Source organism: Heloderma suspectum, chromosome 3 (assembly GCF_057233095.1).
Source record: "Heloderma suspectum isolate Gila_16-S chromosome 3, 16-S_ref, whole genome shotgun sequence".
Taxonomy (NCBI): Eukaryota; Metazoa; Chordata; class Lepidosauria; order Squamata; family Helodermatidae; genus Heloderma; species Heloderma suspectum.
The window spans coordinates 39,653,254-39,669,370 of record NC_139460.1 but is presented as its reverse complement, the minus strand read 5'-3'; the positions used below and the strand labels follow the sequence as shown (position 1 = coordinate 39,669,370).

Sequence of the window (16,117 nt, the reverse complement as noted above, 5' to 3'; positions counted from 1 at the left end):
AAATACCATCAACAACCTACCTTTTAAAGTGTCCGTAATGAAATCTTTAAGATAATGCATGTACTTGGCGTCATCCAACTTCGTGCTACCATAAACAAACCAGCTGTTCTCCACAATGAAGATCTGTGGTTTGTTATATTCACTACTTATCCAGTAAAGCAGCGGCCTTAAACTTAGTGCTTCTTGCTGCTGGAATATCATGTCAGAATCCACCAGATGGAAACTCAACGTAGCTCCAAAGGAAAGAGCAAAGAAATCAGCTGTCCCCATGACAAACTTCTTCTCTGCTTCAGTAAATTCTGGCAGTTCTGAGGAAAGGTAACTCTTCATGCTTTGGGGGTAGTCTCCATCAATAAATATAGGCTTAGCAAACCAGCCCAGGACAAAGTCAAGAGATTTCTGACATTCCTTTATATCACTTCCAGTCATGTGTTGAGGTTTTATCCAGTGAGAACTTAAGGCAATTGACACGTTACCTCCTTGAGTGGGACGGAAATGATCATTGTAAAGATGCCACACTTTGGCATGAGCCTATGGGAAAGGAAGACCCCAGTGAAACCATTTTATTTCATTCATGTTTTCTATCTATCTATCTATCTAAAATCTATCTAAAATTATTTCTCAGCTGCCATTAGGGGCAAAACCCTCTAAAGGTGGTGTACAAGATAATAAAAACTGGATACAATTTTTTAAATTATTTAAAAAACATGTTTCAATAAAATCCGTAAGAACAAAGATTGCCAATTAAAATGAATAAAAACAAAATTTACCAATAAAAATCAAGAGCCCAAACTTAAGGAAAGGATAGCAAAAACAGGTGGGTCTTAATAGCTTTCCTGAAGACCGGTAAAGAAGGGGCCTGAAAATCCCTGACTCCTGATGGAAGTTGATTCCAGAGGTGTGGGGCCACCACTGAGAAGGCTCTTTCCCTTGTACTCACCAGCCTAACCACCCTTGGTGACAGGCAGGTGAGAAAGGCCTCTGTTGACAACCTTGGTGTGTGAGAGGCTGGTAAGGGAGAAGGCAGTCCTTCAAGTAGCTTGGGTCCAAACCATTTAAGGCTTTAAAGATTAATACAGGCACTTTAAATTGGGCTAAGAAAAACACTGACAAACAGTGCAGTTGGTGCAGTAATGGTGTTACATGAGCCAACTGCCCTGCCCCCACCAATATCTGGGCAGCTGTATTCTGTTTTATACTTATTTAGTCTAAAACAAATATGTCACCAACTAGCCAACAACACGTCTCATGGTGGCCATGAGGACTCCACACAATCAACATTCAGCACTATTACCATAATGGTGACCCTTCACTACCAACATTAGTTTGCTTCAAGCTGATATGGAATATCTGTTTTCTTTTACGAGAGCGGCTTCCCTCAAGCTGAAAATGATGGTTTGATTTTGTAACATAACCACAACATGCAAGATACTCTCTTTCATGATGTAGCTTGACAAATAGGTCCAAAAAACTTACTGCCTCAAACAATTTTAACTAGCCATGATACCTATGGTTGCGTGCGTCATTTGTACTCAAAATGCAGGGGACGGGGAGAGAAGAATCAGTGTTTATAAACCTTCTGTTTGGTCACCCAGAAGCAATTCTTTAACTTGCCACAGCCTACAAGGCAAGTGGCTATCTGCAATCCTGCTCAAATGATTCAGAAAGGTGACCTAACTACTTTCAACACAAACTCACAATCCATGGGTAGCAACATGCTTTTTAAATTCCTGCTGTGCCTTTTCGAGATGGAGTTTAGACTTGACCCAATAATCCTTTGGTTCATAAGAAATTTGTTTCTAAGTAAATTGAACAAGGCAACAGCGTTGCCCAAATAATAAAGAATGTTCTATCTAGCTGCCTTTACTTTCCATCAGGTTTTTTGAGAACTAAAATGTGAACCTATGTTCTCACACACTGGAATGTGGGGTAGGTGTGGAGCAGTTTCACCCACCAACTGCAGAGGAGAAAATTGTGTGTGATAAACATGCCCACACAAAAGTACAATTGATGTGAACTGAGCGGGCAGATAAAATAGCTACCACTTAGTGAGGGAAGTTTAGAATTAAATAAGAATGCCAATTCACACAGTATTACCCCACTGATAATCACAGCTAAATTTCATGTGGGGTGATTAGGAGTATTCTCAATCTTTGGCAAATAGCAGTACTTCTATCCTACATTACACCTGCTTATGAAAGAAAACATGTGTAAAGATTTGTTTTTAGTAGGGACACCCAGTCTGGACTTGCTCCATGTTTGAGGCGACCCTCAGCAAACTGCTCTCCATGGGCTCCATCTTGTGTCGGTAGACCTTTTCAGTTGTGGGCTTACCTGGCAGCAGCAGTGAATGGCTACAAGACACCATTTAAAAATTCCCACACTGCCTTCAAGTGCCTGATGTAGTGTGGGAAATTTAAAATGGCTGAAGCGTTCAAGACAGCTAATATAAAAGATTAAAAACAAAAATAATTAAAGTACTTGCAGTTCAAAAACAGAATCACAACAAATTTTGCAGCAAATTGCAAAACTGCAAAAATTTCTGGAGAGAGCAATGAAAAAAATCACAAAAAAGGCAGGTCAAAGAACAAAAATGTTGTCAGAATGTGATGGAAAACAAGCAAAGAGGTGATGAACTGGTTCTCCTGGGGCATGGAAGGTCCTTATCTTGGGCACTGCAACAGAAAAGACAGTTCCCCTTCTTCCCAATAACTATACTACTTCTCCTACCGATCATATTGGCAGGTTTATAGGAGACAGTATTTACCTATCTTGGTCCCAAGCTATTTAGGGTTTCAAAGATAATAACGAGCAGATTAAAATCTGCTGGAAACGAATCTGTAGTTAATATACTTGGTAGGAGAGAGGCCTCATATACTCAAAACCACCAGCCCCACTTAAGCATATTTTTCACACAGTGCATAGTTAAACTATGAAATTCACTACCACAAGATGTAGTGATGGGAACCAACTTAGATAGTTTTAAAAGGGTATAAGACAAATTAATGTAGGGTAAGGCTATCAGTGGCTACTAGTCATGATGGCTATATATGTGCTCTACCACTGATCTACAACCCCACCCCTTCGCTTCTCTACAGGAAAAGAATACCATGGATTAATACACTAGTCATATAATTCAACACAAGTATACTGGCCTATAGGCAGGTAGCAATTGTTCCTGGGATGAAAACCTAACCCACCTGTGTGTTCCTTCTTGTTTTGTACTTCTGCTCTGCTGGAGCACCTTACATGCTCATTACTGATTTTTAGTGTTTTAGATTTTGTTTAATGATTTTGTACGCTGTCCTGAGAGTTTGCTGGCTGAAGAACAGCATGGATTGTTTTTTAATACAATAAGGGTGCAATCCAATGGAATCTGCCCTGGATACTCGTAAGCCTCTGAATTCGGAGGCTTACGAGTATCTGTATTGCCCCTGCAGTAGGCCTCTTAATTTAGAGGTGCCAAGATAGTGATAAATCAGATCCAGGTTTACTTACAAGGAGTACTTTACTGAGTAACTTACAGCACACAGGCATACCAATGGTTAGATCAGACAGCTTCTCTGAACCCAGAGCCATGGGGTAAAATGGGTTTTATACCATACATGTCAGCAGTGAGGCAGCATGACAGCAGCAAGCGTTATTTAGCATTCATTCCCAGCATAGACTAACAGTGCTTTTTCAGAAGGAAAACAATCAGAACTTTCCCAGCACAGCCACCTGTAACTCGATATAAACATAGCCTCACTTCTCAGGCACATCCTAGGCCCTGATAAGATACTAGCTTTCATTAGCATGGAATGTGCTGAGGCCGCACTATCAACCTTTGACTCATCTCACATGCTCAGAGGCCTACTAGCAAGGAAATTGCGCCAATAATGAACCTAAGCAAAGCATTATGGGTCTCTAGGCCCCTCTAAAACTACAGGTGACTTGGTTACAGGCCTGGGGCCAATATAGTATCCAGTGCGGAGTGGAAGGCAAGACAGAGATGATCCTCACCTCTGCCACACCTCCCGCTCTGCATTTCAGCTAGCCGGGCTTTTTTCACCTGTCTAGCTGAGCCGTCACAGAGGCAGAGGAAAGGAGGGTGAAGAGGCCTCATAATGCGGCATAAGCCAGCCTCTCCACTCCCCTCCCCGCCCATAGGAATGCTGCCGTTTCCCCCACTCCGAGATTGCTTTTGTGACCTTGGAGAGGCAGCCAGCTCAGTTTTCTCCACACCATATGTGGGGGGCAGCAGGGAGCTCAAATTCCTGAGTCCAAGGTCAGAGCACTGTCTCTGTCCTTGGATCCAAAAATCTGAAATATCTTATGGCCCCTGTTATGAAGTATGCTTTAATTTACATGGACATGCATATCACATACATGTAAACCAAACACATACCTGAGGGATCTTTTGGTGTTGAACTCTGGGCACTTAGGAAAACCTGATACCCCACCCAAAAGTTGACAGAGTCAGAGACCACAACAAGGTCTTTGAAAGCAAATCTTTGATTTATTAAAGAAGAATTTAAAATGAATTAAAATCACACATCAGGGAATTAGAACTATGCATACATTTCGGGAATTAGAATCATACATTAACACTCAAAAGGTTAAAAGACAAGCATTTAAAGTCAATAGTGAAGTACACTGGGATGCATAGGAAATTGTGTGTGTGTGTGTGTGTGTGTGTGTGTGTGGTTGGAAGGGGGAGAAAGGGGGGAGGAACTTTCAGCTTGGGATTATTTGAATGAAGGAGTAACAGACTGTTTTGGGGGGATTGAGAGACAGAGTTTTAGAGCAAATGCAGGGTTTGGGGAGAAAGTGGATGGAGAAAGAGCTAAAGCATAGGAGTTTTGGAGTTTGGTATTCGGTGGAATATTAGGGAAAGGGAAGAAAAGAGAGAAGGGAAAGAAAAGATGATGCAAGGATTTACCTCTCCTTATCTGCTGGCTTGTAAAGTGAAGTGATGGGAAGCTCTATTGAGTTCCTTCTCTGGGAAAGAAGGGAGGAAAAGGGGGGTTGCTCTTCTGAGCAGAAAGGATGGAAGGAGTCCTCTTTCCTTCGCTGCTGTTCTATGAATTTGGGTTGCTGTTTTTATCCTTTTTCTCTCAGGATGTAATAATCAGAATAAAACAAAACAAATCTTTCATTCAAGATTATTCAAGGATGTTGGAAAATTGATTTTTAGATGCCATACATTAAGGGAAGAAAGAAGACAATGGGATTCTCTTTCTTTCTTGATGTGAGGAAAGGATGGGAGTTGATGGATGCATATTTCTGGCATTTACAGGTCCAGGTAGGCAAGATAGCCAGGGGAATTTTGGTGATGGTCTTAAGCAAAGGTGACAAAAGAGTCATGTAGGCATGCTTGCTTACACAATATTGGGTTTCTTACAGCTTTAAATTGCAAGGTAGATCTTGCAAGGTTGACTGCAGCAATTCATGGAATGAGAATTGCTAGATATACAAGCTGGGTTTAGAAAAGGCAGAGGAACTAGAGACCAAATTGCCAATATCCGCTGGATAATGGAGAAAGCCAGGGAGTTTCAGAAAAACATCTCGTTCTGTTTTATTGACTATTCTAAAGCCTTTGACTGTGTGGATCATAACAAATTGTGGCAAGTTCTTGGTGGTATGGGGATACCAAGTCATCTTGTCTGCCTCCTGGGGAATCTGTATAATGACCAAGTAGCAATGGTAAGAACAGACCACGGAACAACGGACTGGTTTAAGAATGGGAAAGGAGTACAGCAGGGTTGTATATTCTCAACCTACCTATTCAACCTGTATGCAGAACACATCATGCAACGTGCTGGGCTTGATGAATGAATCCAAGGCTGGAGTTAAAATCACTGGAAGAAACATTAACAGTCTCAGATATGCAGATGATACTACTTTGATGGCTGAAAGCGAGGAGGAGCTGAGGAACCTTCTGACGAAGGTGAAAGAAGAAAGTGCAAAAGCTGGGTTGCAGTTAAACCTCAAAAAAACCAAGATTATGGCAACCAGCTTGATGGATAACTGGCAAATAGAGGGAGAAAACGTGGAGGCAGTGACAGACATTGTATTTCTAGGCGCAAAGTTTACTGCAGACACTGACTGCAGCCAGGAAATCAGAAGACGTTTACTCTTGGGAGGAGAGCAATGACAAATCTTGATAAAATAGTTAAGAGGAGAGACATCACAATGACAACAAAGGTCCACATAGTTAAAGCAATGATATTCCCTGTAGTAACCTATGGCTGTGAGAGCTGGACCATAAGGAAGGCTGAGCAAAGGAAGATAGATGCTTTTGAACTGTGGTGCTGGAGGAAAATTCTGAGAGTGCCTTGGACTGCAAGAAGATCAAACCAGTCCATACTCCAGGAAATAAAGCCAGACTTCTCACTTGAAGGAATGATAGTAAAGGCAAAACTGAAGTACTTTGGCCACATAATGAGAAGACAGGATACCCTGGAGAAGATGCTGATGCTAGGGAAAGTGGAAGGCAAAAGGAAGAGGGACCGATGAAGGGCAAGATGGATGGATGATATTCTGCTACGGCCAACAGGAAGCTCTGGCGTTGGCTGGTCCATGAAGTCACGAAGAGTTGGAAGCGACTGAACGAATAAACAACAAACAGCTTTAAAAGGCATTGAATTCTTTATTTTTCTATTTGGCTTAAACAGGAAGGTTAGAAATCAGCATAAAATATTTTCATGGTGGGGGCTTCTGTAGTTGTTGTCCTGAGGCAAGATCTGAAATTTGCAAGTGTTAAAGGAGGAATTAAGGTAATCGGAGCACAGTGGCTGACCAGAAAGTTTATGCAAGAAGTCTGCATCTCCTCTTGGGATGTGCAAGGCCTTAACATCCTATGGGACCTTTTTTCCGCCCTTCTCCAAGACCAAAAAACCTTAGTCCCTGTCCAGATACAGGCCACATTTTCCCAGATCAGCAGAATTTGGGGGTACTTCATTACACCCCCCAGACTCTGTCTAGGGGCCACAGGATTGCTTCCTCCATATATATTTTACTCTCTTTATCCCTGAATTCCTACTGAGATGAGTGCTTAGATTCCTGCACTGAGCAAGGGGTTGGACTCGATGGTCTTGTAGGCCCCTTCCAACCCTACTATTCTATGATTCTATGAAATTATCTATTTGTCCAGAATCATCTGTTCTGACTGACATCAGCTGTTCAGGATCTCAGGAAAATGACTTTCACATCACCTGCTACCTAATCCTTTTTTTTTTTTTAAACTGATGCAGGTTGGAACATTCTGATTGCCAAGCATGTACTCTAACTTCTAACCTTGCAAGATGAGAATCAGGCCTCTAGATAAAGCATAAACCTGGCCATCCTATACATTCTCTCTTTTTGTACCAAGTTCACATAGCAAGGGTTTCATAGAAAAATGTAATGTATTTACACAGTTACCCAGCAGCAGGTCCCATTGAATTCAGTGGCATCTACTTCTGAGTAGTCATGCAAAGGATTACATTGTAAATCAGATTTTTTCTGATATTTTATTCTCTTTTCCCCCCTTAAATTTATCTCTGATTTTTAATGTTTCCAACAAAATAAAATTCTCAGCCAATAAACACTGCCGTAATTTGTTAATATGTAACATTTGTCACTACCTGTACACAAGACAAAATGCTGTACTGTTTAACTGAATTCATTTTACTGGCTTCATGACGCATATTCATCATGCCTGATGCTTGAAAAGTCACATGAATGAGAAAATGGGTAATTAACCTAATCACTAATGCAATAAACAATTTGTAAGCGTATGTATCCAAATACAAGAGCTGACAAGACTTTTATAGCATTTTATAACATGCAGATGTTAAGCATTTTTGCAAATAAAATTGGTGACAATAGAAAAGGTGACAGAAACAATATGGCTGTTTATTTATATATACTGATCTATTATTTCAAAAATGTTGTGTGATTAAGTACGTCAAATGTTGGGCCAGTCACTATCTTTCTGCCTAACTTCCCTCACAGGACTGTTGTGAAGAAAAAATTGGGTGGGAGGAAGAACCATATATGCACACTTGAGCTCCATTGAAGAAAGACAGGATGACTGCATTTTATTCTGTGACTAAAAAACAAATCCAGAATGGCTTCAGCGAACACTTGTTTGTGTCAACAGCAACTATGCATGTGGTTCTAGCAATTTAAATGCTAAAGTTTTAAGGATATTGTAATGTATACTGGACATGAGTCTAGACAGGGGACAACAGTAAAAAGGAACTTGCTCATAACTGCTTCCAGTACATAAATATAATAAATAAAAAGGAAATATAAAATACTAGCTTGAAATATGGCATTTGTTCACACAAAAATTCCTAAGTGGTTCAACAGGCCATCTTGGTGTAATAAATGTATGCTTGGAAATATTATCTTCAATATATCATTCTTGAAAATGTACCAATAAAATTCAGAACTGTTTTTAGAGTTCTGATGACAATAGTACAGAAATACCATGTTCACATGGATTCTGTAGCTAAACAGGCTATTTTTTTTTTTAAAGCACATGCTAAACTTTACCACTAAGGGTGCTTCCAGACAGATGGCTCCTAGCACTACCAGTTGGAAGGCACTATGCAGCTATTCCGTCTTTTTGTCTTGAATGGATTTTCAGTGGTAAGAAAAAAAGCCAAAAAAGCAGTGGGAAAACACAGGAGGGTTACGAGAGGGAGACAACATAGTCTGGACCCCCCTTAAGTCAGTGAATGAAGCTTCATCTGGAAGCGCCCTAAAGGTGCAATCCTATGCAAATTTAGACAGAAAAAAGTCCCACAACTACCAGCATTTCCCTGGGAATGCATAGGATTGCCCTAATCATGCATCCCCTTCATAGGTCACTGCCTTGTTGTGGCGAAGGGGCTTACGTAACTCAGTGAAGCCATAAGCTATGCTGTGCAGGGCCACCCAAGACGGACAGGTCACGTCGGAGAGTTCTGACAAAATGTGGTCCACTGGAGAAGGAAATGGCAACCCACTCCAGTATTCTTGCCAAGAAAACCTCATGGAACGTATTACAAAGCTAAAAGATATGACACCGGAAGGTGAGACCCTCAGGTCGGAAGGTGTCCAATATACTACTGGGGAAGAGCAGAGGGTATTTCCAAGTAGCGCCAGAAAGAGTGAAGCGGTTGGGCCAAAGCCGAAAGGACACTCAGCTGTGGATGTGTCTGGTGATGAAAAGAAAATCCGATGCTGTAAAGAACAATATTGTTTAGGAACCTGGAATGTCAGATCAATGAATCAAGGTAAGCTGGAGGTGGTCAAACGTGAGATGGCAAGATTGAACATCGACATCTTGGGAATCAGCGAACTAAAATGGACAGGCATGGGCGAATTAATTCAGGCGACCATTATATCTACTACTGTGGGCAAGAATCCCTTAGAAGAAATGGAGCAGCACTCATAGACAACAAAAGGGTGGGAAAAGCAGTACTGGGGTACAATCTTAAAAACAATAGAATGATCTCAGTACGAATCCAAGGCAAACCATTCAACATCACAGTAATTCAAGTCTATGCCCCAACCACTGATGCCGAAGAAGCTGAGGTTGATCGGTTTTATGAAGACCTACAACACCTTCTAGAACTAACACCAAAAAAAGATGTCCTCTTCATCATAGGGGATTGGAACGCTAAAGTAGGAAGTCAAGAAATAACCGGGATAACAGGCAAGTATGGCCTTGGTGTACAAAATGAAGCAGGACAAAGGCTAATAGAGTTTTGCCAAGAGAACACGCTGATCATAGCAAACACTCTTTTCCAACAGCAGAAGAGGTGACTCTACACATGGACATCACCAGATGGTCAATATCAAAATCAGATTGATTATGTCCTTTGCAGCCAAAGATGGAGAAGATCTATACAGTCAGTAAAAACAAGACCTGGAACTGACTGTGGCTCAGATCATGAGCTTCTTGTTGCAAAATTTCAGCTTACATTGAGAACGTAGGGAAAACCACTAAACCATTCACGTATGACCTAAATCATTTGTTGTTGTTCAGTCGTTCAGTCGTGTCCGACTCTTCGTGACCCCATGGACCATAGCACGCCAGGCCTTCCTGTCCTGCGCTCTCTCCCGGAGCGTGCTCAAGTTCATAAACAATATTGTTCTTTACAGCATCGGACTTTCTGTTCACCACCAGACACATCCACAGCTGGGTGTCCTTTCGGGTTTGGCCCAGCCGCTTCACTCTTTCTGGCGCTACTTGGAAATACCATCTGCTCTTCCCCAGTAGCATATTGGACACCTCCCGACCTGAGGGGCTCATCTTCCGGCATCATATCTTTTAGCCTTGTGATACGTTCCATGGGGTTTTCTTGGCAAGAATACTGGAGTGGGTTGCCATTTCCTTCTCCAGTGGACCACATTTTGTCAGAACTCTCTGCCATGACCTGTCCGTCTTGGGTGGCCCTGCACGGCATAGCTTATGGCTTCACTGAGTTACGCAAGCCCCTTCGCCACAACAAGGCAGTGATCCATGAAGGGGGACCTAAATCATATCCCTTATGAATATACAGTGGAGGTGAGGAATAGATTTCAGGGATTAGACCTGATAGACAGAGTGCCTGAGGAACTATGGACGGAGGTCCGTAACATTGTTCAGGAGGCAGCAACTAAATCCATCCTAAAGAAAAAGAAATGCAAGAAAGAAATATATATATAAAGATATATATAGAACTATACAGGAAAGATCTTAATGTCCCTGATAGCCATGACGGTGCGGTCACGGAACTTGAGCCGGACATCCTAGAGAGTGAAGTCAAGTGGGCCTTAGGAAGCATTACTAACAACAAAGCTAGTGGAGATGATAGTATTCCAGCTGAGCTATTTAAGATCCTAAAAGATGATGCTGTTCAAGTGCTGCACTCAATATGCCAACAAATTTGGAACACTCAACAGTGGCCACAAGACTGGAAAAGGTCAGTTTACATTCCAATTCCAAAGAAGGGCAATGCCAAAGAGTGTTCAAAGTACCGTACAATTGCACTCACTTCACATGCCAGCAAGGTGATGCTCAAAATCCTACAAGCTAGGCTTCAGCACTATGTGAACTGAGAACTACAGTACAAGCTGGGTTTCGAAGAGCAGAGGAACTAGAGATCAAATCACCAACATTCGCTGGATCATGGAGAAAGCAAGAGAATTCCAGAAAAACGTCTATTTCTGCTTCATTGACTACGCTAAAACCTTTGATTGTGTGGATCACAACGAACTGTGGCAAATTCTGAAAGAGATGGGAGTACCAGACCACCTTATCTGTCTCCTGAGAATCCTGTATGAGAGTCAAGAAGCAACAGTAAGAACCAGACATGGAACAACCGAGTGGTTCAAAATTGGGAAAGGAGTACGACAAGGCTGCATATTGTCGCCCTGCTTATTTAATGTATATGCAGAGTACATCATGAGAAACGCCGGGTTGGATGAATCACAGGTTGGAATTAAGACTGCCGGGAGAATTATCAACCTCAGATACGCAGACGATACCACTCTAATGGCAGAAAGTGAAGAGGATCTAAAGAGCCTCTTGTTGAGGGTGAAAGTGGAGAGTGCAAAAGCTGGTTTGAAACTCAACATTAAAAAAACTAACATCATGGCATCTGGCCCCATCACTTCCTGGCAAATGGAAGCAGTGACAGATTTTATTTTCTTGGGCTCCAAGATCACCGCAGATGGTGACTGTAGCCATGAAATCAAAAGACGCTTGCTCCTTGGGAGGAAAGCTATGGCAAACCTAGACAGCATAGTAAGAAGCAGAGACATCACCTTGCCGACAAAGGTCCGTCTAATCAAAGCTATGGTTTTCCCAGTAGCAACGTATGGCCGTGGGAGCTGGACTATAAGGAACGCTGAGTGCCGAAGAATTGATGCTTTCGAACTGTGGTGCTGGAGAAGGCTCTTATGACGAGTCCCCTGGACTGCAAGGAGGTCAAATCAGTCAATCCTAAAGGAAATCAACCCTGAGTGCTCATTGGAAGGACAGATACTGAAGCTGAAGGTCAAATATTTTGGCCACCTAATGTGAAGAGAAAACTCACTGGAAAAGACCCTGATGCTGGGGAAGATTGAAGGCAAAAGGAGAAGGGGATGGCAGAGGATGAGATGGCTAGATAGCATCACCGATGCAATGAATATGAGCTTGAGCACACTCCGGGAGAGAGAGGAGGACAGGAAGGCCTGGCGTGCTATGGTCCATGGGGTCACGAACAGTTGGACACGACTTAACGACTGAACAACAACAAATCATGCATAGTATTGTGTCGTAGGTATATTATCTAAGCAAATTCAGAGCTAGGGAATTAAATGCAACACCACTAAATTATTTTATTGAAACTTGAGTTTGTCAGATTACTTATTCTGATAATAAATAACTTATTTCCAGAAAGTAGGAGTACAAAATTCAAATACATATACTTGTGGCCTGAAAATGTATTATGAATAAGAGCAAAATGACCATTAATAAAGAAACAACATAATGCTACATGTATACTCAGAAGTAAGTCCCAATGAGTTCAAAGGGTAAAGCTCTCAACTCTGGGAATTATAGCCAACAGGTCAATGTTTCCACTGCTTCTTTCCTTAAGAACAGCTTTCCCCAACTCTGGCACCTTCCAAACATGTTGGACTGCAAGTCCCATCATCATCAAGGGTGCTGCTGGCTGGGGATGATGGGAAGTATAGTCCAAGACATCTGAACAGCGCCAGATTGGGAAAGGCTGGGACCTTTTGCATGTAAAGCATGTGCTCTACCACTTAGCTTCAATCTTCCCCTATTCCACTTAGCTTGATAATTCTGTGAACGCAAGGGAGGAGGAAAACTAGCAGATGAAAGGGCTGACACTGAGCTATTAAGAGCTGAGATGAAATTCAGAGCAAGCAGGGCTTGCACTTGGCTCATAATAGTGCAAAGATTTCTGAAGTGGGAAAATTTGTGTCTGAATTTCCAAAAACTGTCTCCACCCCTAATCCTAATAAGCCTAGGAGACAGACATCTCTCCATCTTGTTTAACAGAAGAGCATCAGCCAAAACATTAGTACAATACTTCCTATCTACCATAAAACTTGCTATTTAGTGCTCAAAGTTGTCACACTGTGCCAATGTTGTGAGACACACTGATAAAAATTACTCTCATCTGACTTGGCTGCTTCTGTTAATTCAGATATTATACTGTAGGTGTCATTAGTAGCCCATTGTCGCAACAGCTTGGATCGCTGTCAGTTTGTTTTAATCACTGATGCCAAGAAGGTGCTTTGCTGGGAAAGTCTTCTTGACCCTTATCCCAGCTGGCTTGTAAAGTACTATAATCCCTAAATAAGAACTTTCATCTCATCAAATCATCTCAAGAACATAAAGACTCAGGATGCAATCCTATGTACACATACCAGGAAGTAAGTCCCATTGAATGCAATAGGACTTACTTCTGAGTAGACTTGTACAGGATTTTTCCATAAGACTGCAGTATAAGCTCCACTGAATAAAGTGGGATCTACTTCTGAGTAATGACGCATAAGAGTGGGCTAAATGGCTGCATTCCAGTACACACTCGCTTAGGACTAAACCCTGCTAAACTCAGTAGGACTTAAGCTAGGTGATGGACTTTCTGCTGACTGTGAAAGTCACCAGGCAGATATAGACTTGTTGTTGTTGTTCAGTCGTTAAGTCGTGTCCAACTCTTCGTGACCCCATGGACCATAGCATGCCAGGCCTTCCTGTCCTCCGCTCTCTCCCGGAGTGTGCTCAAGTTCATAGATATAGACTACTGTATTGCTATTTTTGAAAGCGAAGAGGATCTAAAGAGCCTCTTGTTGAGGGTGAAAGTGGAGAGTGCAAAAACTGGTTTGAAACTCAGCATTAAAAAAACTAACATCATGGCATCTGGCCCCATCACTTCCTGGCATATAGAAGGGGAAGAAATGGAAGCAGTGACAGATTTTATTTTCTTGGGCTCCAAGATCACCGCAGACGGTGACTGTAGCCATGAAATTAAAAGACGCTTGCTCCTTGGGAGGAAAGCTATGGCAAACCTAGACAGAATAGTAAGAAGCAGAGACATCACCTTGCCAACAAAGGTCCGTCTAATCAAAGCTATGGTTTTCCCAGTAGTAACATATGGCTGTGAGAGCTTGACTATAAGGAAGGCTGAGCGCCAAAGAATTGATGCTTTCGAACTGTGGTGCTGGAGAAGGTTCTTATGACGAGTCCCCTGGACTGCAAGGAGGTCAAATCAGTCAATCCTAAAGGAAATCAACCCTGAGTGCTAATTGGAAGGACAGATACTGAAGCTGAAGCTCAAATATTTTGGCCACCTAATGCGAAGAGAAAACTCACTGGAAAAGACCCTGATGCTGGGAAAGACTGAAGGCAAAAGGAGAAGGGGACAGCAGAGGATGAGATGGCTAGATAGCATCACCGATGCAATGGATATGAACTTGAGCACACTCCGGGAGAGAGCGGAGGACAGGAAGGCCTGGCATGCTATGGTCCATGGGGTCATGAAGAGTTGGACACGACTTAACGACTGAACAACAACTGCTATTTTTGGAGCATTTAATAACCTGAACATTTCTCAGTGTTCATATCTCTATTAAGCTGACGTTACCTGTGTATCTTCTATTATTGTGTGTAAGTGTCCATATTTTACTGCAAAATTTGACTCAGTAGTTATAATACATTCATCTATCACTATTATGTTTCTCCTTTTTATGAAATATATTTCATTGGCCTTCTTAAATATAATATTCTACTCATGCAGGTACTCCCTATTAGTTGGTTGTTCGTTTGTTTTTAATAGAGCAGATACCACTACTTACGCATTGTATCTCTACTACCCGGATGTGTACATTCGTCTTTAGTCTCACCTGAATATTGGACTTTCCCCAATGTATTTTCAGTCATGTGTAGATTTACCCACTATGACCTCCATTCAAGTTATGCATTCAATAAAGCAGGCTCTTGCCTATGAAAGCTCATGATACAATAAATTAGGTTGCAACCCTCAAACACACTCTCTAGTGAGGAGCAAGCCCTGTGTAGCACAGTGCTTGGAACCACCTTCCAAGTAAATATGTGCAGGATTGCGCTGCAAATTTTAAGGTACTGCAAGTACTTGCAACAGACTAACATGGCTACTCTTCCGCAATCCAACACACTAAAGTCTCTGAAATTCTGATTTAGCCACTTTCGTAGGAACCACCTATTTTCCTCTTTCTCGCTTTTCAATTGTAAGCATTACACTTTGATACAACGGGATAATGCTAAAATCATAGACAGCCAGTGTGGCATATTGGTTAGAACAGGGGTGGGGAACAAGTGGCTCTCCAGATGTTGTTGGACTGCAACTCCCGTCATCCCTAGCTAAGATAGCCGATAATGGGGGTGATGGGAGCTGCAGTCCAACATCTGGAGGAACACACGTCCCTGGGTTAGTGTTGGATTAGAGCAAGTTTCTCCAACCTGGAGCCCTCCAGATGTGTTGAATGACATTTCCCAGCATCCCCCAGCCAGCCTGGCCGGGAATTGTACTCCAACACATCTGAAGAGCTCCAGGTTGGGGAAGGCTGGACTAGATGTTCCTTCAAATCCTCACTCTGCCAAGAAGCTCACTGAGTGATGCTGGGCTGGTTTCCGTCTCTCAGCCTAACCTACCTCACAGGGTTGTTGTGATGATAAATAGGGAGGACCATGTATGACACCCTGAGTTCCTTGGAGGAAGGGTTGGGTATAAATGGTGATGGTGATGATAGTAATGATGATGCAGAAGTGTAAGACAACTAAAATCAGTCTAGTTCGACCTGACCAACCACACATCTCTTACAATACACACAACTAGACTGGGATTGTCTCTATAATAATTTGCCACAGGCAGCGAGCAGGATTTAGGAGTTCGCAAAATGTGTTCTTCCAGAGGTGCCTGCAGGGCAAGTTTTAACTAAATAAATCTTGAAAAGGCAAACAAACACGTTGTGTTACACCTACTAGAGGCGCCGCCACATCAATTTTAAAAGGGGTTGGGCAGTACAGTACTATGGGGCAAAGTTCGATGGAACATTTTGCAGCATTCTGAAAGGTTAAAAATCCCACTTCTGCCTCTGGAGCTCTTACGTCTGAGAGCTCTGG

At 42.2% G+C, this 16,117-nt stretch overlaps 1 protein-coding gene across 1 annotated transcript in view; it reads right to left on the bottom strand.

Moving 5' to 3' along the window:
- KL (klotho) overlaps positions 1 to 16,117 on the bottom strand; it is a 34,095-nt gene that overhangs the window by 17,056 nt on the left and 922 nt on the right. Inside the window, exon 2 of the mRNA XM_084845449.1 lies at positions 21 to 531. Coding sequence (XP_084701575.1) covers positions 21 to 531 — 511 coding nt within the window. The remainder of the gene's footprint in view (positions 1 to 20; positions 532 to 16,117) is intronic.